General features: G+C 53.0%; 1 protein-coding gene across 2 annotated transcripts in view; it reads left to right on the plus strand.

Annotated features, from left to right (window-relative positions):
• Positions 1-4,892: 4,892 nt before the first annotated feature.
• Positions 4,893-26,637, plus strand: part of CRHR2 (corticotropin releasing hormone receptor 2) — a 44,956-nt gene continuing 23,211 nt past the window's right edge. Inside the window, exons 1-3 of one of the 2 annotated variants that reach the window (XM_070787888.1) lie at positions 4,893-5,020; positions 14,730-14,820; positions 21,184-21,309. In XM_070787888.1, coding sequence (XP_070643989.1) covers positions 4,934-5,020; positions 14,730-14,820; positions 21,184-21,309 — 304 coding nt within the window. In that variant the 5' untranslated portion in view covers positions 4,893-4,933. Of the gene's footprint in view, positions 5,021-14,729; positions 14,821-20,732; positions 21,030-21,183; positions 21,310-26,637 lie in introns of those variants that run through there. The other variant, XM_019958812.2, reaches the window with a different exon arrangement.

The raw sequence follows: 26,637 nt of genomic DNA on the forward strand, positions 1-26,637 counted from the left end.
TCACAAAAGCATACTCTGCAGTCTGAGGCTAAATGGGTGTGAGGACAGCTAAAATAAGGAAATAGCGTCATAAATGGCTAGGGGGCAAGATGAGAGATGGTGTCAGGGCAGTGGCCCCACAAGGCAGGACAAGGAGCCTGGCCAACGTCCCCTTCATGGTGCAGGCCCTGCCTTCCCAACAGACTTGGGACTGAGATGTCCTCTTATCTCTTGCCTGGGCCAATGCCCCCAGCCACTCTGCTTTCTCCTTAACTTCAGACTTGTTGCTCTGACCCAAGACCAACCACCCTGCTGCTCAAGCAAGCGTTCTAGAAGCCCATCCAGCTCTGTCCCTCCCCTGCTCAGAGACACGTGCAACCCAAATGTCCTCCAAAATCACCTTTCCTTTCACAGCCAACACCATGACCCGACTGTCCCTGCCCATTAGACTTACAGAAACTCAGGCTCTCCCTAACAATTCTGGTTCCCAGACATGGGGATGGGGTATTTTCCATTTTCTTTCTCACTTTTGTTCTAAACTCTACTGTTCAATTCTTTTTATTCATTTATCTAGCTGTGTGGATGAGGCCTTAGTTGCGGCATACAAACTCTTAGTTGCAATATGTGAGATCTAGTTCTCTGACCAGGGATCAAACCCAGCCCTGCCCCACCCCACCCCATCCACATTGGGAGCTTAGAGTCTTAACCACTGGGCACCCAGGAAAATCTCTATGTTCAGTTCTTGATGCTTCTGTGTTGATCAGAATTCCTTGGATTGTCAACATAGAAAGACACTTCAGATTAGCTCAGGGTATCAGGGAAGATTTACTGAAAGTTCCTTTCTGGGGGCAGAGGCACAGTGGTTTCTGGCTGGACTGGAACCAGAGACTCAAAGGTTACCAGGACCTTCTCCCCTCCTCTTTTCTCTGCTCCTCTTTCCTTCAGCTTGGCTTTCCCCAGACAACAGTCAACATCCTGCAGTTGCTGCAGTTTGCATCTGTCAGTTTCTCCAAGAAAGCAGTAGTCTTTCTCTTACATGCAAAGTTCAAAAACCCAAGGGAAGTACTCCGATTGGGTCAGTTCACACCAGGTGCCCACTCTTGCACCAACCAACTGTGCTCAGTGGGGTGAAGCCCTCTTGTCTGTCTGGCCTGATGGATTGCATTGGCCCAATTCAATCACATGGCTGAATTAGAACTTGCACTCTGGGGGAAGGTGGAGGAGAAGAATCATGCTCCTAAGGAAGCAAAAAAGTGGTTCTTGGAAGGCAAGATATTATAAGGGTTGATGGCCCACCAAAGAACTATAGTACATAAACAGACACACAATATGTCTGTGGCATTAAAATTTCATAGCAGGGAGTGAAAATAGGAAAAAAGAAATCTAAAATGGCCTCCTTTCGGAGGGAGGAGTGATAATGAAAAAATACATTGAGAAACACTGGGACAGAGAATGGAGCATTACTCAGAAGGACAAGACCATTCCAGACAAAATGTCCAATACCCTCCCACTTCCTGCCTCTGCTGACCCCTCTCCAGCTCTGTCCACACATGGGTCCAGCACCTGGCCTCGTTCTCCAAACACCACTGGCACCTGCTCTCTTGTGGGGTGCACTATTTCTAAAGGTGAGGGTAGTGGAGGAGGAGGGTAATTACAGCCCCGTCGCTAATGTTCACTGACCATTCACACTGCTAGGAGGCCCTTCCAGCCCGCCCCTCCCCAGACCTGCCTTGCCCTGTGGTCCTTGTCCCCCTTTTCTCTCTGAGCCCCTGGGACAACCCTCAGCTCAGATTCCAGCCCTTCTACTCCTTTCACTGTCTCAGATGCCAAACTGAGCTAAATTTCAGAATTTCCACTGCTTTATTTTACAAAGAAATCACCCACCTCCCTTTTAGACCACCCTCAGTTCATCTTTCATAATCAAAAAAGGGCCATATAGGCATTTTCATAAATAAAAGTGTCTTCTGCCCCAGTTTTCCCTTAGGAACAGAAAGCTTATAAATGACACTTTGTATTAGCCTTGCCCAGATCAATAGCTTCAGGCAGGGTCTCTTCTGCCACCAACAATCTCTGAGAGCAGAGAAGAGCTGTCCAGGGGACAATTTAGGGGCTCAAAAATGTTTGTATGTCTTGTATTGTTGTTGCTATATGTTTTTAAGCCATTCCATTTAGGAGGGCCAAGTCCAGACTTTCCTAACCTTCTGGGCTCCTGTAGGTCCCCAGCAATGAGATGAGAATTCCCATACAGCACTCATAAGGGAGGTGCTCCCAGAAGAGACTGGTAAGAGAGAGGGGACAGCAGGACAGAGAAGGGAAGGGAGACCCACAGCAGTGAGATGCCTGGGAGCCCCAACTGTTAATTACGTCTAGAGTTGGTTCACCTCCAGGCAAAGGAGCACCAGCCAGTCAATGGCAAAGCAAGCCCTTGGGGTTGGAAGATGTAAACTCCTGGGTTCCTGGGGATCAATTCCTACGTTGGTGCAAAATGTGGCTCTAGTTGTCCAAGAGATGCCCTCCAATGAACATTCAAGGCTGCGGAAGGACACCGATTTTGAAGCACACACAGAATCCCTGGCCAGAGAGGAATCAGGACCCAGCACCCTGTCTGCTCTGCAGACCCTCCTAGGACTAGAGCAGATCTAGCTTCCTTGCGGCCTGTCCTCCACCGCCTGGCCCTCCGCTGTCCCCACCCCAGCCAGACACCCAGGCCAGCCAGCTGTGCTTGCGTATCTCCTAGCTTCCGCCCTCCCTAACCCCACTTTAAATCATTCAAAAGTCTCCTGTAGCACATTTTCCCTGGAGTCCTCCATTACTCCCTGAGCTGCCATGCACCTTGTACCATCTCTCAGCTCCCTTCACAGTTAACTTACACCCAGATCTCATTGGCTCCACATCTGCTCCCTCTGCTGGCACTCTCTGCACAGGCAACGAGGCTGACCTTGAGGTCAGAGCCTCTGCTCTCTGCTCAACAGCACCCACTGTGAGTCTGGCCGCGGAGGTGCTGCTCCGGTAACATGGCTGAAAAGGACTGGTGATACTCATGATGACCCATCAACTCTCTTTCTGAGTCTCCCCACCCTTCAGTCAAAGTCCTGCTGAGTGGTCATCTCCTGCCAGGAGCCCTCTCTGACCAAGCCTATCTGACTGGGTCTGGTAAAGCTATATCCTGTCTCAGGGGTTTCCCCCTGTCACCTTCAAATGAACGGGGAGATCTGGTCGACTCTTGCTTTGCTTTCCCCATAAAGATGTCTCTGCACCACAGGAGCTAGACTTGGACAACAGAGGAGAAAGAGAAGAAGAAATAAAAAGAAGTGCCTCTAGCCTCCCTGCCAAGCTGGTTGGAGACCAACGTCATTCAAGGGCCTTCAGCAAACAATGTACATCAAGGAGGAGCCAGAGGCTCAGATTTAGACCCTAAGATTTCAGGGGAGGGCGATGTGGAAGCTGAAGGCACAGTCAGGAAGGGCTACCTGGAGGAAGAGGGTAGACGATGGGAGGACTTGAGGGACAGAAAAGTGTCCCAGGCAGAGACCAGCATGAACATAAACGGTCTAAGTTTCTTGAACTTGGGCTGCACCCTCCCGGGAAAGCTCAGTGCCTCACTAATCACATTCCTCAAATGCTTTCCCCTCGGATCCTAACAACATTGGAATTGTTGCTTAAGCTTTTTCAACTCTGCACACCAGGCCCACCTGTTGGGACAGAGAAGCTGCTTCAAGGGCTCCCAGAGAACTAGTCTCACCTCCAGCCCCAGTCTGGACCTGTCCCTGTCTGAGACCAGCATCACTCAGCCCTGCCTGGTATCAGGATCCCTGTAAAATCTACTGAAACATATCAATGCCTGGGCCCCATCCCAACCTATAAAAGCAGAGGCTCTGGGCGGGGCCTGGCATCACTGCATTTATTGTCCTTGTTTTTTTAATACAGTTTTTAGCCTTTTATTTTGAATTTACAGAATACTTGGAAGAATGATCCAAAGAATACACATGTAGTTGCTCACAGTTCCCAATTATTTACATTTTGCCTCATTTGGTATATTGTTCTCTTTATCACTATGCATGTATTTATGTGTGCATGTGTATGTGTATTTCTGAAGCATCTGAAAATAAGTTTGAGATATGGTGCCCCTGTAGCCCTAAATATTACTCCATAAGAACAAGACTCCACAGTGCAGTCATCAAAATCAGCAAGTTGAACATTGATACAGAGCTATTATTTAATTTGGCCTCCACATAGGAATTTCGATTGTCCCAATAGCCATAGTGTTAGTCTCTCAGTCATGTCAGACTCTTCGTGACCCCATGGACTGTAGCCCAGGAGTCTCCACTGTCCATGGAATTCTCCAGGCAAGGATACTGGAGTGGGTTGCCTTTCCCTTCTCCAGGGGAATCTTCCCAACCCAAGGATTGAGCTTGGGTCTCCTGTATTGCCGGCAGACCCTTTACTGTCTGAGCCAACAGGGAAGTCTCCAGTAGGCATGGTGCCTGTTAAAAGTTCCCCGGGACAATTAGAAGATGCGGGCAGGGCTAGAAAGCCTGGTGGGGATGCGATCTACCCAGCCTATTCAGTGCTCTGGCTACAACCAAGACCCCCTCCTCCCTTTCTCAGTTCCTCTCTCCCCGGAGCAGGGAGCTCCAGCCCTGGCAAAGGTGCCAGGCATTAACCCCTTCTCCGGGGGCAGAGACTGGGCTCTGGCTGCCTAGGCAGAAGCCGCTGCCCGGCGCCGTTATAAATAACCTGGAGGGGGCGGGCCTTGGGGCGGTGTCCCTGCGGGCGGGGGAGGCGGGAGATACCCCCAGTGCCCAGGGCGATACCTCGGCCGCCGGCGCGTTGGGGAGGGAGGGGCCCACTCCGCTCTGACCCGTAGCGGAGGACGGTGGGAGGCACCGGAGTCAAAGGGCGGGGCGGGACGGCCGCGCTGGGAGGTGGGCTCCTGTCCGCGGCCGCACAGGGCATGGGGGGTCCCGCGGGGCCCCCAAGCCTCCTCCACGTCCCGCACCGTGTCCTCTGTCTGCTCTGCCTTCTCCCGCCACTGCTTAAAGTAAGTGTCGGGTGTGGCGATGGGGGACTGTTCTCCGGGTGGGGGTGCTGGGAGCTGGAGCTCTGTGCTCTCCTGACTGCGAGGGGGCGAGGTGGAGGGTGGGGGGCTTACTGCTTAGTTACTGGATTTAGTTTCGCTCAGCCCTGTTAGCAGATGGATGGAAAAGGTCTTAGGACTTGGTGGCTGGCATGGAGTTGGGGATCCCTGCACACGGTGATGGGATGGAGATATCCTGCCTAAATGAGGGGGAAGGGGAGGGAGATGAAACTCTTAACACTAGCTAGGATGGGACTTAGCAGCCCTTGTGGATGAGCAGAGCATGCGGGGAGATGCCCTAGTGCGGGGAGATGCCCTAGTGTCTAGGACGTGCCCTTTCCTTAGGTCCAGGAATTCCTAGTCTCTGTCCACTTTGTCCCCTCTTCCATGGATTGCACTCCCCCTTCCTTGTAGGAGCCTCAAGTCCCTTCCTTACCCCATCCCGGTTCTGGTCCTTCCCCGAAAGGGATCCCCAGAGAGCTGTCCCCTATCTCCTGCAGGCAGGCCAGTCCCCACCCTCGTCTCAGTGCCTGAAACCAGGCATCCCTCAGTATCAAATGAGCAATGGAGCAAAGGGGACACCTGGGGGAACCAACCTTGCCAAGCATTTCTCAAAGCTTTAAGTATCTCCCCATGCCCAAATCTGTGGGTGTGCACACTGGCCAGAGTCAGGGTCTGCAGGTGGGAGCTGGGGGTGTTGAGATGGAAAAGAGCTGCACAGAAAGAGCTGAAGAAGTAGGGGTGAGGTTGGGAGGGAGTGATACCCAGAAATGGATGTGGGAGGAATTGATCTCTAACTCTTTCCCTATTTTACAGATGGGGAAACTGAGGTTCAGAGAGGGAGGGCCACTCTTTTCATGAAGAGCCACGACATTAAAAGTGTTCGAGGCCATGCAGGGCAAGGGTCAGAGCCAGGATGGAGGTCAGGAGGCCTGGTCCCATCCCCATATGTCACAGAGGACTCCTTGAGCGTCCACTGTCTGTGGCAAAGTGGTTTTGCCAATAGACCTGATCAAATCCCTGCTTTGCTGATTAGTGTTGTTACCTTGGGCAGGCTACTCACGTTTCCCCTCAGTTTCCTCCTGGGTAAAATGAGGATAGTTTTGGTGCTTAATGAATAAGGTTGTCATGAGGAATGGTTGTGACTGTGCCTGGCACGGAGTTAGCACTCAGTAAATACAGCTGGGGTTTTGTACCAGGCACTTGAGATGAAGACACGAGGGGCCCTGCCCTTCCAGGGGGTCTGGTTAGGTGGAAGACAGGACGGGGCACTGTGCCAAGTGTGGTCAGTGCCCCAGTGGTCAGATAGTCCCTGGACCTGCCAGGTCCTTTTAACAACATTGCAGGGAGGGGTGGAGGCTGTGGAGTAGATTCACTACTGCCCACAACCTCTCATTCCTACTCCTGATGTCTTCTCTGAGCTCTTTTGCCCCCTAGCACTTGTTCCCTGGGTGGGTGCCTTCTAAGAGAGCTGGTGTTAGGACCAGGGTTGCCCTTTGGCCCTGCCCCTCTGGGAGCCATGATTCCAACTGCCCAAGCTGGTTAGATGGAGAGGGTTGCTGGTTGCTGCCCCAGACTCCAGAGCAGGTGGAAGAGTCTGTGGGAGGTTACCCTGGGTCCCAGGGACGTAAGGACGGGGAACCTCAGAGGCAAGAGTCTGCTCTCCCCTTAGAGTCCACCCAGGCCCTGCCCCTAGCCCCACTGGATGGCCTGAGATTAGAAACTAGTTATCCACCCGAAGTTATCACTGCATAACTGCTAAAGAGCACTGTGGTCTCTCTAGCCCCAAAGAGCAGTCTTCCTTGCTCTGGGTCTTCGTAGTAATGCTATTTATTTCTGGATCCTTTTCCAGCTATTCTGAGATTTCTGTTGTCTATGAAAATAGAGTAAGTGACCTGGAGCAGGTGGTGGGGAAGTAAGGGAACCCAGGAGGGAACTGGCCTCCAGCCCTCTCATTTATTCAGTAATACTTTATTCAACCAGTATTTAAGGAGGATCATGTGTGGTAAAGACACAAGGGTGAAAACAGCCTTTACCCTATGAAGTTGATAGCCTAGAGCAGACATGAGCAGGAAGAAAATAATGGTGAAGAATTGTGTATTTACTACCTGGTCATGGGAACTGATGGCTCAGCAAGTAAAGAATCACCTGCAGTGCTGGAGACACCAGAGACACGGGTTCGTTTCCTGGCTTGGGAAGATCCCCTGGAGGAGGAAATGGCAACCCGCTCCAGTAGTCTTGCCTGGAGAATCCCATGGACAGAGGAGGCTGCTGGGCGACAGTCCAAAGGGTCTTAAAGAGTCTGATGTGACTGAGCGACTGACTAAGCACACACATGGGAGCTAAGAACAAGTGTGTGCAGATATAAGAGCCTCTGCCAGAATTGGGAGGAGATCTAGTGGGAGGTGGGCAGGATGGCGGGGTGGAGATGGGGTGGTCCTAGACAGGGACTGAGAAAAGAGCAAGCTAGAGGGAAGGCTCCAGGGTCCCAGCCCTGAGAAGAGATGGTATGAGGCTCCAGGGAGCATGGTGGTCCTGAGGGGACCGGATTTCTATCCCTGGGGAACTCAGAGCTCGCTGACCTGGGGAGGAGCCTGATCTCACAATTGCAGTTGTGAAAGTTCCAGCAGGCAGTTGAGTAGTGAGGATACCCTGGGCCAGCCCCCACTGCAAGGGCCTGGAGGAGCCAAGCCTTCACTCTGGTGCTGCTGGCTGCCCTCTGAGCCCTTGAGAAGCTACTTTGAAAGTAGGGCTGAAATCATACAGCCTTCTTGGGCACCAGACGCCATGCCAAGCCCTTTACTAAAACACTGGGAAGGTGGAGACATTTATTTACAGACGGAAATGGAGGGCAAGTAAGGCTAAGGAATATGCCACTGGATTCCAAAATCCTTGATTAAAACCGCCTCGCCCTCTGTGACACACTGGTAAAGAATCTGCCTGCCAATGAGGGAGACACAGGTTCAATCCCTGGGTCAGGAAGAATCCCTGAAGAAGGAAATGACAACCCACTCCAGTATCCCTGCTTAGAGAATCCCATGAATAGAAGAGCCTGGCAGGCTACAATCCGTGGGGTCACAAAGCCAGACACGACTTAGCGACTAGACAACAACAGCATCGCCCTCTGTGAAGATCCCAAGAGTCTTATTTGGGTCCAGATCCTCAGACATCTGGGCAACAAGACACTCCCTCAGGACCTCAGAACAACTTTTATTGCTTCCTGTGGGGTCCTCTGTCCCAAGAAGGCTCAGCAAAGGGGGAAAACACAGAGTCCAGAAGCCTGGACCCTCCCTAACCTGCACAGCCCTCTCCAAGACCGAGACCAGGGCCCTGCACACCCCCGCCCGCCCCCCATACCCAGGGTCTACAGCGTGGGGGTGGGGAAGCTCAGGGGCCATTTACCAGAAGCTAATTTGTCTAATAACTCTTCTCCCAAATTCAAATACTCTCTGAGTGTTTTCTAACCTAATCAGCTAATTTAGTCTCTCCATTTTGGCCATTTTGTTGATGTTTTAGGATGTTTTTAAAAAACCAATTTGTCTGAGGGCAATGCCCATTTAATTTCATATTCCTAGTCAGTCTCAGATTTGCAGCACTTTATGAATTACAGGACTATTCTGTATTCTCTTAACTGTCATTTTCTACTTTATCTAATTTTCATCATTTTTAGGACTCCTCAGTCAGTTTGTCTCAGGTCATTGTATCCAAAATTTTATTTTTATAAGATGTCATTTCAAATCTTCCAGAGGGAGGGGTATATTATTCCATAATCTTATTTTGTTTATTCTCTTTAGCATCTGCACCACGCTTACCACATGCTCGATACTGTTCTAAGCCCTGACACACATTACTGCTTTTAAGCTTCACAACCACCCTGGGACATAAGATCACCATTTACCCCCATTTGACAGATGAGAAAGCTGAGGCAAGTTCACGTGGTCAGTCATCTACTGGTAGTAGGGCCAGGACTCAAAGGAGATAGACTGACTGAAGCTTCAGTTCTATTGATGAAAATGTAAGATATTCAGATACCAACACAATCAGAAAAAGGTGACTCTTAGGCAAACTGACATTAGATGAGTTGATCATTAAGAGATCATTTTAGGCCTTGTGACCTGTTATGAGACCTCTTCCTGCAGCTCCTGCCTTCCCTCCCCTCCCCCACCCGCTTTATCTCTCCCTGCTGGTCCCTCAGACATCTGTGTGCAGAGCCTGGCATGACACGGGACAGGGAAGAGGGACAGAGGTGAGAGAGGGACCATGAGCTTTCAGAGACCAGGGAGAACACTTGGCAAGGAGAGGCCTGGAAGTTTCTCCAGGCAAGCTGGTGGACTGGATGGGAGAATGGGACATCTTGGGCAGAGGGACCTGCTGAAACATGCGGGGAAGGGAGATCTGGCTGGAAGGCTGCTGTGAACTCCTGGGCTCTTCACTCAGAGGTCTGGGCAGCTGATTTTTTAGAACAGAGCACCCTCCAGAAAGCCTGCCCAGATACTCCAGAAAATAATCACCAGAAAAGAATCACTTCCTTCGTCTGACTGCCAGTCCCTCAGCCTCTGCCTCGGCCAGCCTCAGCTCCAGTATGGCCTCCACTGTGTCTGCTCTCCCCAACCTTTCTTCCCTCCCTTCTGCCCCTCTGTCTCCCTCTAGTCTTCCTCTCCTCCTCTCCCCTTTCTTCCCTCTCTCCTCCTTCCTTCCTCCCCTGTCCCCCAGTGCCCTCATCTCCTCCTCCTTCCCCGGGACAGGGACTGAGCTTCTCCTGCCTCTATTCTTAGCTCAGGCTCAATGAAACCGGTGAATGAAAGAGAACCCTGGGGAGGACTCCTCCCCCTCCCAGAGGAGTCCTCTCTGACCTTGGGCAGAGCAGGAGGAGGCAGGGTGGGAGCTCACCCCGTTCCCCTCCAGTTACTGGCAGCCTGGCTGCAGGACCTGTGGTCCCAAATCTCCCAGGCTTAGACCAGTGGCTAATTTTAGAGGAAGCCTTGTCACCAAGCCAGGAGGGAGCACTAGGCCGGGCCAGACCCCCTGGCTCCAGGGAGATGGCACCTTTCAAGCCCGCCTGACCCCTGGGGCACAGGTTCTGCCTGGACAGGGCCCAAGGGTGGAGAAAGAGCAGCTGGCAATTTGGCTTCAACCCACTGCCTCCTCCCCCTGCCAGGGCGACTCCCTCGCCCTCGTCTAAGGTGAGAGCTTCCGACTCCAGACACACCGAGACTGGGACTAGGACCCCAGCCATTCTCAAAGGGAGAATTCAGAAAGAAGGCTGCCTGGCAAGCAGGAAAACCCCAGAGCCTGAGCTCCCAGAGCTGGGGGTCAGGGTGCCACTCTACCTGGTGGAGGGGGCCGTGGTCTCATCCACACAGACATTTATTGAGCACCTGCTGTGTGCCAGGCTCTGGACTGGGAACTGTGACCTGGATGTGAGTCAAACAGACATGGCCCTGATGTCCGGCAGCCTGTAGCTTCATGGGGCAGGACTGAGGTGTAAGGACAGCTCTCTGCTGCTGTAACAGCCAAGAGCTAATCAGTACAGAAGCCCAAGGTGTCCACCACACAAGAGATAAAGGGGTCTCCAGGGGGCTCAGAGTCAGTTCCAGAAGCCAGACTTCTTGTCTCTCTTGAGCACAGCCCTGCCCAACTGACTGCGTCTGCCTCCTCTCCTGCCATGACCTAGCTCTCTGCCTGAAGCCCCCTACTCCAGTAGTGAGAGCAGCTTCTTACTCACTCTGTTTGGAGCCAGGGTCCTCCCAGCATCCATGGAGCACAGGCCTTTACTTTCTTACCCAGCTCTTCCGTGTGTATCTTAACCTACTAGACTGTCTGTCCAATCCTGCCTCTGCCCCTTACTTACTCATTGTGTGGCCTTGAGTGGTGACTTCACCACTCTGGCCCTCAGTTGCCTGACCTGTAAAATGGGATCATTACAGAGACCTCAGTGGCAGTTGTGAGGATTAAATGGGATTTGCTGAAGCATTCAGAGCTTAATCTAGGACATAGGAAATGCTGACTACACATCAAAGAAGCCTCTTTCCAACCCCCTGCTTTCTTTTTAAATTTTTATTTATTTTTGGCTGCATTGGTCTTCATTACTGGGGTGGGTTTTCTCCAGCTGCGGTGAGCACAGGCTAGTTTCTCGTTGATCTGTGCTGGCTTCTCATCGTGGTGGCTTCTCTTGTTGCAGAGCATGGGTGTCTAGGACAGGCAGGCTTCAGTAGTTGTGGCCTGTGGGCTTAAATGCCCCGTAGCATGTGGAATCTTTCTGGGCCAGGGATCGAACCTATGTCCCCTGCATCGGCAGGTGGATTCTTAACCGCCAGACCACCAGGGAAGTCCTGCCCTCTTAATAGCATCCCTAGACCAGAAGTTCGCTGCTTCCTGAGCAGGCCCTGTGCTTCCCTGCCTTTCAGCCTTTGCTTGCCCAACTCCTGCCCCTAGAATTTCTTTCTGCTCTTCTTACCCTTCCTCCTCCCTTGGACTCAACTTCCATGCCCAGTTTCCTCACCCAGCATCCATTGAGCACTTCTGAGCAGTGAGCCTGGTGAGGGAGGTGCAGATGTAGTTTCAGGGGCCACTGTCTGTAGAAGGGGCCTGCTGAGAGCTGAGGGGGAGCTGCACTGGCTGGAGAATGTGGAAGGTGGAACACAGGGTTTCCAGGAGGTTTTTCTAGAGGAGAAGGGCTTGATCCAGGCCATGGGACTCCCTCTAATGGGGTTTGAACCCTCTATCTCTGAACTCTCTAACTAGACCCCTCCTAGAGTCCATGGCAAGGGCTACCATGGAACATGTGCCTTCTATGTGCCAGCTCTTGACATTCAGCAATTTGTTTAATGCACACCAAATCCCAGGGGCCTGTATTATCCTCATTTCAAAGGAGGAGGCCAGGACTCAAGGAAGTTAGATAACTTGGCCAAGGCCACAGCGCTGAGGAGCAGCAACCCCAGAGCCCTGAATGTGGGCGTGTTTGCAGTCTGCCGCCTCTGACAGCTCATCACCCAGCCCTTGCGGGTATTTATTTGTGGCTGTGTCTCTGCTCTCCCTGGCCCACTGTGTGCTTTCTGAGGGCACCAGCCTCTTCTTCCTCCTGCCTGCCCACCTACCGCTCACCACCACCCACAGCAGCGGCTGTGTCCAAAATAGGCACCTCCAGAGTATGCTGCAGGTCTGAGCTGAGTCAGATCCACCCAACCGGCTCCTTGAAGAGAATGAATGTCTTTGCCAGCTTAGAAGGAGAGGGAGCCCAGATCTGGGAGTTATTCCAAACCCTTTCTGATCTGCTCACCATTTTGCCCACGCTTGAACAGCACACATCGATACTGAGCATAGCGGCTGTGCCCCCCTCTTTACTCAGCAAGAAGACTCAGCTGTGGCCTCAGATCACAGCGACTGATGCAAGGACAGCCCCACAATGCCCGAATCCCACTGGAGGATGTCCTGCGTCCCTGTCCGTGAGCTTAGCACATGTGTTCAGACTCCCACCTAAAGCTGAACATGAGATGCCTGAGTGACTGGGCCATAGTGTGGCCTTTGGGGGCTTTGAGAGAAGGAGCTTGCATCTAAGATGCAATATCTGGTCGGTCAGAGCCCACCATCAATGCCGAGCACCTCTGCATTGAGCATTGCTCCTCCAGTGACCTCCAGAGGCTGGTGGCTTCCTAGGAACTCACCCCATCCCCCAAATAAACTGTTACCAGCTGCTTCTCAAACAAAGAGAAGGGGGCTGGAAAGGGGTAATGGGTCAGGCCTAGCACCCGCACTTCCCCAGACCAGCTGAGGGTGGGACACCAGAGTTCTTGGAGGATGTTGGGACCCAGAGTGTCCCTCCCCAGCCCACCTCACCCCTGGCAGGTGGCTCTCTGGGCAGTTGGGCCTTCCTGATGCCCAAGAAGCTGACACTGGGTAGCTCCTGGCATCCCTGGGATATGTGAACAAGACCATGGTCCCCAGTGTCTGTCCTGCAAGCCAAATGGCCAGAGCTCCTGGCCGACAGCTCAGGAAGCTCCCTATAGTGCACTCACACTATATGCATATTAGTCACATACACAAGCACACACCCTGCACAGACATATACATGCCCCGCACACATACCCCTTATGCACACTAACCTCACACACAGGACTTGTGCTCCCCAGCAGTTCCTTCTGCCCTTAGCCCTGTGGAGCCAGTTGACAGAACCCAGGAGCAGTGAGTGCTTGTGGGTGCTGGCTGTGCCGCCCTCACTCTCCCATCTGACCAAGCGGGGTCATTAATTAGGAGCTCCAGGCCGGTGTGGTGAGGGTGAGCGTGTGGCCTCCAGCCCCAGCACAGGAAATGGACTAAGCCTGATGTGAAGAACGTGATGTTTGAGGGCTGTCCAGCTCTGGTCCTGGGAATATTGTAGGGCAAACATTGACCCAGCTGCCAGGGAGGGAGCATCTGACAGGCAGGAGAAAGGGGAGGGGCTGCCCACTACAGGGGCAGTCCTTTCTAGAATCAGGAATATCAGTGTTGGGGTGGTGCAAAAGTCATCTCATATACACACATGCAAGTGCACACACTCACGCACACTGGTCATAGGATAAGAACAGTGGTGGTCTTGGAAAGAATGGGAGACAATGGTTAGAACTGTAGAGGGCATTGCTTTTGTTCAGTCTCACACCATGCATTTCCCAGCCTGTTTTTTGCACATGTGTTGTTGTCTATCTATGACACCACCCTTACCCTTACGGCACCACCTCTATCCCAGCACCACCGTTATCAACTGGGCAAACTCCTACTCAACCTTCAAAGCCCACATCAGTGTGACTTCCTCTGTAATGCTACCCCATTCCTTTTAAGCAAATTATAGACACTGTAACAAGTTAGTTATCTATCCATCTTTCCCACCAGAAGATGGTCCCCTCGAGGACAGAGATAACCACATCTACTTTATCCCTCCATATTTAGCATTCCCTCATGACTTTTTCAGGAGATGTGATCCTGGGTGGTTTCTCTTTTGGATGGGATTGCCATTGTTACAACAACCATATTTGTTCCCAGGCAAGTCTCTACAATGGCACCGTGGTTCCTTCCTTTCCCCCTACTCTTCCTTCTGGCTGCCCCCAACATGCCACCTCTTCCAGGAAGCCTCCCCTGTCTTCCCAAGTTCAAGTTAGGAGTCTCTTCCACATATTAACCTTTGTAAATTTCTGTTTACCTGTGTGACAGGGAAACAAACTATCCACCTTCTCCCATCTCTTCTGAGCCTCCAAGTCTAGGGGGTCCCTACCTGACCTGGGACTACTTTGAAGACTCCCACTGTGTCCCCCAGCCAGGGCCTGACACATGTCAGGGTTGTACAGTGTTTGCTGGGGGATTGAAGGGCTGGTGGACACCCCCACTCCAGCTTTGCCAACAGAAGAGCACAGGGCACATCCCATCCTGGGGAGGAAACCTTTAAGGGCTGAGGGATGGACAGAGCATGTTCTTCTCTGGGGCACCAAGCCTCACTAGACCACCTCTAAGGCTTTTTCAGGGTTCCAGGCCTGGCCAGGCTGCTGGTCTGCTGTGTGGGGCCTTGAACTTTCCCTCCTCTTTTTTTCTCTGTACAATATAGAGGAGTAAGGGACAGGACAGGGCGGGGCAGGGAGCAGGGAGGGGTAGACATATGCTGTCACTGTCTAGCCAGAGCCTGACCTTCATCCCTCTTGTCCTCTAGGTGGGGTCCAGCCAGGCACCCAGAGACCAGCCTGTGTGGGCACTGCTGGAACAGTACTGCCACTCCATCAAGACCCTCACCAACCTTTCAGGTATGCCAGCCTCTTGCCACCACCTGCAGCAGACCCTGGGAAATGAGGGCGAGCCTCTGGTCCTGGAGGAGAAGCCAGCCAAGCCAGGCTCAGCGGGTGGTAGATAGAGACAGGCTTCCAGGCCTGGGCCTTGGGTCTGTCCTTGGGCAGCCCCCTTCCCCACTGGGGCACAGGTCACTGATGAAGAAGGGCTTGGCCGGGAGTCCTCCTCCAGCTCCTGGCTCCCTATGTCTGTGCCTAAGGAAGTGGCTGGGCTGGCATTCAGGTGCCCAAGGAGAGGGCACCTCTCTGCTTCAGACTCCAGCAGAAGGTGTAAAATACATTCCCCGTTGCCGTGGCTACAGGTGTCACCTCCTGGTAAGAACCTGTGAAGTAGCAGCTGGGTCCCTGAGTTCTGACCCCTTAGAGTTTCCTGGCAGCTGATTCAGAGTCAGGGGCAGCCACTGCAGAGCTCAGAAGAGCCCTGGGTCTTCACAGGCTCTGGAAAGACATCCCCAAGGCTCCACCCAATGTCCCAGCCTTCTCGGGGCTGCATCTACAGAGGCAACAAGGAAGGAGGAGGGCTGCAGTGTCCCTGGGATCTGGAGCTACTGCCAGAGCAAAAGGAGACAAGAGTGCTGGCCAGAACTGGGACTTGGCACCAAATGCAGCTCGAGTCACACATCAAGGGGAAAACCCTGTCACCTGCCCTCCTTACAATGGGGTGGTCAAGAACCCAGGTGCTTGGGTCAGACAGACCCGATCCCATATCTGGATCCTAGCTCCTCCACCTAACAGCTGCGTGACCCTGAACAAGTCACCTGACCCATCGTATTAATTTGCTTGTTAGTCACTCAGTCGTGTTCAACATTTTGTGACCCCACAGACTATAGCCCACCAGGCTCCTCTGTCCATGGAATTCTCCAGACAAGAATACTGGAGTGGGTTGCCATTGCCTCCTGCAGGGGATCTTCCCCATCCAGGGATCAAATCCCGGTCTCCTGTACCGCAGGCAGATTCTTTAGCGTCTGAACCACCAGGGAAGCCCATTAATTTGTTTGGGCTGCCGTAAAATACCACAGACGGGTTAGTTTAAACAACGCAATCACAAGGCCTCCCCTGGTTGACTTGTAATATCATTCATCCAATTTATAAATGGAATATGTAATATATGTATATATTTAATTTGGAAAAAGATATTTTTAAAAATCGAAGAGGACTATTAATGCCCATTATCCCACAACCCAGGAATTTTTTAATGTTTCTATCTGCCAGAAGTTTATCACACCATAGAGTCTCATGTTTTTTCTTTTTTCTTTTTCCACAAAACCAGGATGATCCTGTGTCTACAGTTCTGTAACCTGCTTTTTCTTCTTGTAACTCAGAGTGAACATTTCCCTGTGTCATTAATTATTCATTCACCACATTGCTGGTGGTGCTGCCTAGCAGCCACGGTGGGGACGCATCATCCCTCATTAACCACGCCCCTGCAGTGGGCGGTACTGGCTGTTAGGATGCCCTTGAACTTCAGGAATAGTTTCTCTGGTCCCCACATGATAGGTATCTCCTTTTAGGTGTCCACCAATTGAGAAAATGCATTTTGACTAACCTAAAGCTCAGAAACAAGTAAAACCAAACAACCTATTGTTTAGATATATGTACATGTGATAAAACTGAAAAAACTAAGAGCAAAGGAATGATAAATGCAACATTCAAAAGAATGTTCCCTCTGAGGAAGGAGTGTATAGATAAATTTGTAAGTGATTGGTAATGATCTAGTTTTGGATTGGGCAATAGATCATTATATGTGCTACTACATACAAACTTCCATAACAGAAAAGACTAAAATGAAATAAAGTTGGGCCATGTATAGGCTAATGATGACAAAGGGTCATGAATCAAAGACTATGATCATTTAAATTGCATGACCCTAAGGTCCAAATAAAGAAAAAAAAACACATAATCACAAGAGACTTCAGGCAGGCTTTAAATGGATTATTTCTGTTTTATTCATCACAGAGGAATCTAATAGAGCATATACTGTAAGTTGTAAGGCATATTATTTTTTTAGTCCATAGGCAATGTAAGAGTGCAAATGGAATCAAGGATCCTTGGAAATAACTCCCTAATCACACACACACACACACACACACACACTCACACACATACACCAGGACTGGTCATATGTGAAGAGACCCTTGGATCTCAGGAGACAGGGCTTCTGCCAAAGCATCCATTCCTTCAGTGTTGATTTGCTGAGCACAAGCATGAAGCACTCTGATGGGTGCTGGGACTGGTTAGTGAACATGACCAGCCCTGCCTTCCACAATAGAGAAACTAATAACCTTGATGTGATATAGACTAGCCCCCAGCAGACCAAGGCATGGAGAAGAGCCACCCACCCCAGATAAGACAAAGGAGGTGGGGGCTAAGCTGAACATTAGAAGGGCAGATGGGAGTCAGCTGGGTTAACCGGAATAGAGCGGTAAGGGCATTCCTGGCAGAGGGAACAGCACATGTGAAGGAATGGAGGTAGAGAATGTTCCAAGGGAATGGCGAGTGGACCCAAAGGGCATCTCAAGTTAAGCATGAGGAGAGGATGGGGAATAGACAATCATGAAGAGCGCTGTTTGCGGTGCTAAAGAGCTGGGCTTCGTCCCAAGGGCAATGGAGAGCTGCTCTTGCAAGAAGTCACACAATCTTAGAAAAATCACTTCCTCTGCCCAGTGGAGGAAGCAGGGAGCCCAGTCTGGCTGCTGTGGAGAGGAGGATGGCCTGGGAGGGGTTGGAGGGGGAAATTCCTTTTCTTCCTCTGGGCCTCCATTTGGCCATCTATAAATGAGAGTGTGGGGTTAGACAGTTGCCAGGGGCTCTTCCTGCTCCTCAGCCTGGTCCCGTGGCTCCACTTGAAGACACCAGGCCATCTCCCCTGTGCCAAGGTGAAGTGAGGTGGGATGGAGAAGGAGTGTCTGGCCTGGCCTGGGGCACCATCCCCAGTGCCACAGAGCAAGAGTGGGGCACCTTCTGGCCTCTCCCAAGCCTTCCATGCCCTCAGAAGCCCCACTGTAACTACAGTGAACCCCACAGCCTGTCCCAGTTCTGTATACTCTTCAGCCTGACTGAGCACAGCCCTCAGACATGCAAAGTCTATCCCCTTAAATCCTGTTTTCTAGCGGATACCTGATGGGTGGTGGGATGAGTGAGATAAAGTGTGTACTGTGCAGACTCGTGACTGTGTGAGATGCCGTGTGTGTTTCCATTATGCTCTGCACACCTATCCGGTGTTCAGCTGAACCCTGGAGCACCTGGATTGCCACTGCAGCTGCCATCAGAGGTGGGCCAGAGGTACCTGCCCCCACGCTGCCCATGACACACAGGTTTCTCCTCCAGCACCTGTCACACTTCCCTATAACTTATTTGCTACCTCTCCCACCAGCCTAGGGGCATACAGACTGTCCCGAATACCTCTGCCCCAGTGCCTGGCCTGGGGGCTCACCTCCATCCCAGGGACCTCCCACCCACCTCTGCTTCCTTAGCTAGCAAAAAGGCCCAAACTTTAAGGGTAGTTGGAGTTCATCTAGGTGAGGAAAGTTTTTGCTCTTTACAATTTCTTCCTCATTTACTTATTTGTAAACACTAAAATGAGCTGTAAAATCCATTTGTTCCAAAGCTGATCCTTTTTTCATTTTCCTCTGTCACATCTAGAATAGTAGACAATCGTGCTGGTGATAATAAACTCCACGATGAAATGGCACTGCATTCTGGAGGCCAGGGCCTCTTGGGTCTCTGGGCCTGTGCTCAGGTCCCGACTGTCCCATCAAGATGCAGAATGGTCTTTAGCTCTGCCCCTGAAATGGTCACTTCCCAGAGGAACCTTTATCACATGTGCTCTCCAGTTAAGAGCAGTCCAAGTCACCCAGGCCAACCTTCCATCCTGCATGTGAGACATTAAGTCCTTGGCCTCTGGTCACTGGGCACTCACCTCCCCCTGAGACAGCTGCTTTTCCTGTGCGGTGGCCCTGGTGATGAACAGGTTAATAACTTTAGCTTGGGCTCTCCTTTCCCTCTGTGCTGCGATCACTGTGTGGAGCACCCTCCTTTGTGCATGAATGAGACTACTTCACAATGAAGAAATGGGCTGATCCTGCCAGCCACAGTCTAGCCTATGGGGGACAAGTCCTGTGCAGCAGGGCTTGGTCTGGGACCCAGGCCGAGTCTCAGCCTGGCACTGGCGACAGGACTTTGCCTAGGGTTGGGGTTGGGACCCAACTGATCCTCGCCTGTTCCTGGCACTGGTTATTAGGGACAGTAAGGGACCTCTGCCTCTGCAGCTGCCCAGAGCTGAGCCAAGGGCTCTGTCCATTTAAAAGGCAGAGGATAGACCTGGCTGGCTGATCTGAACCTCGTACCTGCCAATCAGCTGGCCCCAGAGAGATTCCCGAGCTTGCTCCCTGGCTCTGCCTGGGCAATGAGAGCAGCATTAATATGGAGGCTGGTGAGACTGGAGCACACAAACACAGCCCAGTCTGCCTCTCCCCTCTCCCTGCTCAGGGAATAATGCTGGCTCAGGATGCTCTCAGCCTTCTCTTGCAGCTTTGTTCCCAGTGAAAGATGGCAGGAAGGACTAGGACTAGCCACCCTGGGGCTTCCAGTCCAGCTGGGACTGGGTCCCAGCTCTCCCTGCCCTCTAAAGATAAAGGCACACACATACAAATTCACACACATGTACATCTCCCTCAGTCTTTGCATCTCATAACTCAGGACCAGAGTCTCAGGGCTGGGAGGGGCCTTTGAGAACATTTCACTGATGGAGAAACTGCCCCAGAAGAGAGGGTGAGAATTGGGGTAACATGCAGGAGAGCAGAGACAAAGGCAGGCCTGAATCCAGCCTGAGTTGAGGTGAACCACATCTCAGGCCCTGTGTCTTGAGCCCAGATCCACCCCCACCCCCCTCAGTAGACCTGAGCAGTGGACCTGCCCTGGCACTCAGAATGGAGCCACAGGGAGTTAAGAAGCAGGCAGTCCTGAGGGGCCTGGGCAAATTCCAGATAAAGGTTTTCAGCTCCTCCACACTTGCTGTGGGGTCTGATCTCCCCTCCACACTTAACTTAAACACACACACACCCTGCTGTGGAAACCAGTTTCAGGTTGTCCTGCCCAAGCCAAGAGGAAAAGAGGTTCTCACTTCTCGTTTTATTCCCTCTGAAACCCAGGGCAGTAAGACCTGGGTGTTTGAGGTTCTTCAGATAATTTCAGTCAGTTTCTCCCCTGGACTTCCCCATTTCAGTGAATGGCAACACAACTCCTGCCCCCAGTCACCCAAGCGGGAGACCTGGCATTACCCCTGCCTCCTGGCTCCTGTTGGAATCCACCCACCCACCCCTCTCTCCAGTCCTGCCTCACCAGGGCTGGTTTTCCCGGAAATCCCTCCCCACCCTAACCCCCATGGGCTGGTACAGGTCTGCACCTATTCAAGCCTCTTGATCTCGCCAGCCTCTTTCGTGGCTCCCTTGATTCCCTCGATGCCCCTCCAATCCACTCCTTTCCCAGAGGCCACGGAGGCTTTTCTAGAGTGCAGATCTGCTCGTGGGCTCTCCACTCCCTGTCATCCCCTCCAGTGTCCTCGCTCAAGGAGAAGAAACAAATGGCGAGACACCGAAGGAGAAGAAACACGAGGCAAGCTTCTGGGGCGGGCGGGCGCGCTTTCCTGCCCCCTGCAGCCCCCGGAACTCGACCCTCGGGCAGATCATTCCGCCACCCAAGGCCCACACTGTCCATTCCCGCCGCCCTCCTCCGGACCTGGTCTGAGCCGGAGAAGGCGGATTCCGGGTTGGACTAGTGGGCCGGGGGCGGGAGCCTGGGCCGGGCAGAGAGGAGCCGTCCGGCCCCGCCCCCTGGTGCAGCCATTGGCCGCGACTGAGCGGGTGGACCCGCAGCCGGGTGCGTTCTGCGGCTCCTCTCCGCTAAGGTCCAGACTTGGCAGTTCCCGACGTTCGACCGCAGTGCCAGGAGGCTGTTGGCAGGTCAGGGCTGGGCGAGAGAAGCCAAGACTCTGCGCTGTCTCAGCCACTCACTCTCGAACCCAGCCCCTGGCAGCCACGCTGGGCGCGCGTGGCTCCGGGGCGCAATGGACGCGGCACTGCTCCACAGCCTGCTGGAGACCAACTGCAGCCTGGAGCTGGCCGAAGAGCTGGTTTTGGACGGCTGGGGGCTGCCCCTGCACCCCGAGGGTAGGCGAGAGCCGAGCAGACCCGGGCGGCGCAGGCTTCTTGCCTGGCGCGTTGGGTGCGCTCGGGTCCCCGCGCTCGAGCGCCTCGCGCCCTGCGGCGCCCCGCGGGCCCCAGCAGCCCCTCTGATCCCCGCTCCGCTCTCTCCCATCACCAGGTCCCTACTCCTACTGCAACACGACCTTGGACCAGATCGGGACGTGCTGGCCTCGGAGCTCGGCCGGAGCCCTGGTGGAGAGGCCGTGCCCCGAGTACTTCAACGGTGTCAAGTATAACACGACCCGTGAGTGTTCCTGGGACCCTCCGCCGTGGGCTCAACACCTGGCTCCCAGGAGGGCGGTTTAGAGGGTAGCGAGGGCTCCGAAGCCAGCGTCGAAGACCTGAGAGCCGCGGCACGGTCATAGCGCCGGCGTTAAAGACATAATATTAGGGGCGCTCCCTCTGCCCTAACCTCGCCGTAGCTTCAGACCTCGTTAAGACAGTGATTTGCCCACGATTCCCGTGCTCCATGCGCTGAGAACCCAGAAAGAGGAGAAGGAAATCCTTCCCTTTGAAAACAAATATCTTTCCCACATTATATACTCTGGTGCCTGAAGTTTCTCCGTTAGGGTTTCTCTTTGTTTAGCCGATTTCCGCCCCGCATCTCCCCGGGGCGGTGGGGAGGGATGGGGCGCCCAGGATATGTTCCCAAACCCCAGGGTGAGTGCGGTGGTCAGACTCTGCTGTGGGAGAAGGGGAGAGCAGGAGGCAGGGAAGATGGGGTGAGGCTTGTGTTGGGGCTGGGCATGCAAAGTGTAGCTGTTTCTGGACCAGAGTGTGGGGTGTAGTCTCTTCCCTACCTGGATGCCCTGGGACTGGCTCACTGGGCTGTGAGTCAGGGGCAGTGGTCAGCATTACTCCTGCCACCCAGCGTGGTGTCTCAATCAGGCCCACCCCCCACCTCCTGGGGAGAACAGCCTGTGCCCCTCTTCCTCCTGGCAAATCACTGGCTAGCTTGCCACTCTGTGGAGGACAGCAGCAGATGCTCCAGGAGTCACACAGCATCCAGATGGGGTGGTTCTGTATGGGCTCTGGGAGGGGAAGGGGGTGCCTGAGTCTACGCCCTGTGGAAGGTCCAATGGGAGCCAAGTGGCAGTGTCTTGTGAAGCTGTGGGATGCAGCATCACTAGCCCACCCTGAAGGGCCACTCACATCTCCAGCCCCACCCACACCAGCAAAGAGCCTTCTGAGATGCTAGGCAGCAATGGAGGGCACCTGTTTGTCTGAAGCCCCTCATCCTGGAAACATCATAGCAACCTCTGTGTGTCTGAATAGTAGCATAGCTCCCCCACCAGCTCACTCATGCACGCTCTCTCGCGCGCTCTCTCTCTCTCTCTCTCACACACACACACACACACACACACGTATGTCTGTCCAAACTCATACCTTCACCCAGAGAGATGGTTAGTGGGCTAGACTGCAGCCTCTGCATCTAGTGCTAAGCAGCATTGCCCTGTCTGCACCAGCGGAGGGCTCTGGTGGGCCCAGAGAGCAGCTTGCTTGGAGGAGTCCAGTGGTAGTGGTGCTCCTAACGGAAGGGGGTGGGAGACCTAGTGGGGCTGCTGAGGAAGATTTCTGAGTCATCTGACCACGCTTCCTACCCATGATTAAGATAGACCTTCCAGGGAGGAGGTGAGGTCCCCGATCCAGGAGATGCACAAGCAGAAGGAACGGCTTCCATGCTTCCAGTCCTGAGATTATAAAACTATGTTTTTAGGATCCTATGAGCTCTGTGGGGTGGGGCAGTGGAAATCAGGGTCCCTGATTCAGTCTGAGCCAGAGATAAATGCTAAGTGAGGTGATGCGGCTCTTTGCCCCTCAGCCTGTGGATCTGAGGCAGCCCTGCTCTGGTTCCCACCCCGGCCTGGGCTGTCCCCTTTCTCTCCAACCCACCTGGAGCCCCCGAGGACAGGGCCTGGGTCTCTTCTCTTCAAACAGTTTATTAAACAGCTACTGTGTGCCAGCCACTGCACTGGCATTGAGGCCCTCACTCACAATTGCAACAGACAAAAGGATACAGAGTAAGAAATGCCATGATAGGGGAATGCAAAGGGACTGTGGATGAGGAGGAACGTGGGAGGGGAGATGGGGAAGGCTTCCCAAAGGGGGTGTTGCAGCACCTCCCACACCACTCACACCATGTCAGATGAGAAGCCAAGAAAAGGTCAGGGCGCCACCAAGGTTGGCACATGTAGTGCCGATTAGCCCCTGGTACTAATGAACCACTGTCTCCATTTGGACCAAGTACTGCCCACAGTCTGACTCCTGGTGAATGGGAGAAGCATGGGGGCAGAAGGAGCATTGCTATTAATCAGTGTGATAGCTGAGGTGTGAAGAGCTGAGGCAGCTAATGTCAATGGCGATGATTGATTTCTCTCCTCCCCTGCTTCCTGGCCACTGCTTCCTTCTGCTCTGCTAAAGTGGGATCTTTCCTGGACAAAGAAGGACACAGGGAGGAAAAGAGGTCCTAGAGAAGCCTGGGGGAAGAGGTACAAGGGTCCTGGCTCTCTTCCTGCCCAATTTTGTTATGCTGCAGCCAGATCCCTGCTGAAGCCTCATAGTTTAGAGGGCAGGCATTGTCCAGGTGGGACAGCAGCTTAGGCATTAGTCCTTGTGAACTTTCACCCACTCAGCTGAGCACAGAGAATCGGCCACCAAACTCCCAAATGTGGACCATGGTCCAGGTGCCAGCTACCACTGAGAGAGCTTGGCATACATGACCTCCCACGTTCCCACCTCCCTAAGGCCCCTGAGGTATGGCCTGCTCTTGTGCCCATATTGCAGATGAGAAAGCTGAGGCTCAGAGATGTGAATGGGATTTTAGCAGGTGAAAGAGTCGTAAGTCTAGGGGAAGAGATGGGAGCATGCTTTGTGCCTCAGGACTGGCTGGTGTTATGTGGAGTACAGGTAGTAGGAGAAAGAAGCAAATGAGAGCAGACTGGTGGGTGTTGGTCAAGTGATGTAGGGCATCGCATAGGACTTCACCTTTGGTGTGGCAGGGAGCCTGGGGCCGCTTGTAAAGGGAGGAGTTCAGCTTCAGGGCTCAGAGTCTCTGGCCACAAGAGGAGGGGTTAGGAGCCACTGTAACTGACCTAGGTCAAGTGGAGGCTGCAGAAGCAAAGGAGGACACATCTGTAACTGACAAGACTAGCGTGGGACAGGAAGGGGGAGGAGTCAGGGACCACATCAGGAAATCAATGAGCACAGATAAGTATATGTGGACTCTGGGGAGCTGGAGGGACATCTGAATGAAGATGCAGCGGAGAAGGCAATTGGCTGGACGAGGAAGCCCAGGCAAGTGCCTTGGGCTGGAGACAAGGTATTCGAGAGTTCTTATGTGGTTAGCAAACAGCCACAGCAGTGAGTGTGGGAGGCTTGATCAGAGCCTTGTTATTCTTACCCAGAGACTATTTCTGGATGCAGCAATGGCCAAGGGAAGAGAAGAGACTTGTTCAAGGCCACTTACGGTAGTCTGTGGCAGAACTGAGTTAAGTGTCCGTGTGTCTGAGTCCCCTCCCGTGTTCTCCCCACCTCCACGTCACTGCTTCAGCGGCCCAGGTTCTGCACTGTCGTTTGACCTGTTAACACATTGATCTTTACAATCAGCCAATGGTAGAGACATAGTCTTATCCTCATATTACACATGAGGAAACTGAGGCACCGAGGAGTGACTTTGCCAAAGTCACACAGCTTATAACAGGACAAGGATTCTAGCTAAGGCTCTGCTGCCTCTGAGGAAGCAACTCTGACGGACTAAGCAGAGAAGGGATTTGTTGACAGGATATCGGGAAGTTTATGTAATTATTGGATAGGATGGAAAATCAGATATGGGGTCCCCAGCCAAGAACTGAGAGCAGAGCTGGCCTAGTGAGGGAACCCCCACTCTCTCTGAGTGGGCCTTGACAATGCTGTGAGCCCTGGTCACCAGAGGGGCCTCAGCCCTGCCGTCGTCACTGCCTTAGGATCTCCAGCTTCCTGTAGTGGTCCTCAGGAAGCCTTCTCCCCATCTCCATTTTGTGGGCTCCCAGCTCACTGATTTCCTTGGTGCCAGAGCATCTGAGGAAGTAGGGGAAGGGGGGACTGGGGTTCCCCAGTCCAGCTCTGGCTACAGGGGAGCCTAGAAGGGGAGGGCCTTTCATTTCAGCTCTATGGCAGGAGGTGTTCTCTGCACCCCACCTCCCAGGTTTCCCTGTGCCCATATGGGAAGCAGGTTCAAATTCTGGGCCACCTGAAACTAACATAATATCCATACACAGTGGAACCTGGAGCAAGCCCCACTGCCTTCTCAGGCCCCAGCGCCCCTGTCCCAGGGAGAAGGCACATGGTTTACTCAGCGGTGGTTTGGCCGGAGGTGGGCACTGTGTTCCATTTTCCTCCCACCTCTCACCTGTGTTCACTCTGGTGCCCATCTCTGTGCACGTGTCTCTCTCAGTGTTTCTCTCTTTGTCTCCATGACTCTGTTTTTGTTTCTATGTTTGGTTCTGTCTCTGGGTGTATATTCTCAATGTCTCTTTCTGTGTGTATGACTCTGTGTATTTCTCAGTCTCTCTTTTGTTTTCTATCTATGTGGTTCTCTCCCACCTTAGCTCCATCTTCCCTCTCTGTACTCCCCTCCATCTCCCCACATCCTCTGTCTCTCCCTCCTCCCATTGCTCACTCTACCTGCCCTGCTCTGACACCTCCTCTTGCCTGTCACTGTGGTCCTCGTGGCTGCAAAGGAGGGTCCTGCAACCACATGGGCAGGGTCATTTTCCTCCTGTGGAATCTCTAAGCCCAGCCTGGCTCAGCCTCAGCTCCTTGACCTCAGGCTCCCACCAGGTCCTGTTGAGAATGGTAGGCCCATCAATACTGAAGGATCTGCCACGGTGGGGAAGAGACACTCCACCTAATTCAACCCCATGGGGAGGACTGGGGTCCCCACCTCCCAGAACCCCACTCTAGAGACATGCTGAAGACCTGGTTGTATTAAAATGGAAACACATAAACTAGATGGTCTCCAGCCACAGGGGTCTTCCTCCTGGGTCTGCCTGCTTGTACTTGGGAACCAGGGGTGATGAAAAAGGCTAAGCCCTGTCCTCAGAGAGCCCCAGGGTGCTTAAAGACCAAGCTCACCCAAATCAGCCATCAGGGATTGGAAAGATAAGCCTGATGAGCACTGGAGCATTCCTGGAAAGCTTCCTGGAGGTGTGGGGGCGGGGGCAGGACTGGTTCTTGAGATCTTGAAGCAGTGGGGACACCACATTTGCTTGAGAACAGGCCTGGTGCCAGGGTGGACCCTCAGCTCCAGAGTCCCAGGAAGATGGCCCTCTGCATTGAGAAATAGAAGCTGTGACTCCAGGAACTCATGTCTGCATTCCTAGTCCCCAGTGAGACCCAACCACACCCTGAGCCCTGAAGCCCAAGGATCAGCAGTCACCCTTTTGAGAACTGTCCCCTGCTGGGAGAGAGGGAAAGTTGGATGCCTCATCACTGAGGGTTTGGCTGAGGGAAGGAGGAGGAAAGAAAGATAGCAGAAAAGGATGCCTCTCTGGCCATCCAAACACCTGAGAATTTCTGTGCTGAGTCTGGTACT

Source organism: Bos indicus, chromosome 4, assembly GCF_029378745.1.
Source record: "Bos indicus isolate NIAB-ARS_2022 breed Sahiwal x Tharparkar chromosome 4, NIAB-ARS_B.indTharparkar_mat_pri_1.0, whole genome shotgun sequence".
In the NCBI taxonomy this organism is placed as follows: domain Eukaryota; kingdom Metazoa; phylum Chordata; class Mammalia; order Artiodactyla; family Bovidae; genus Bos; species Bos indicus.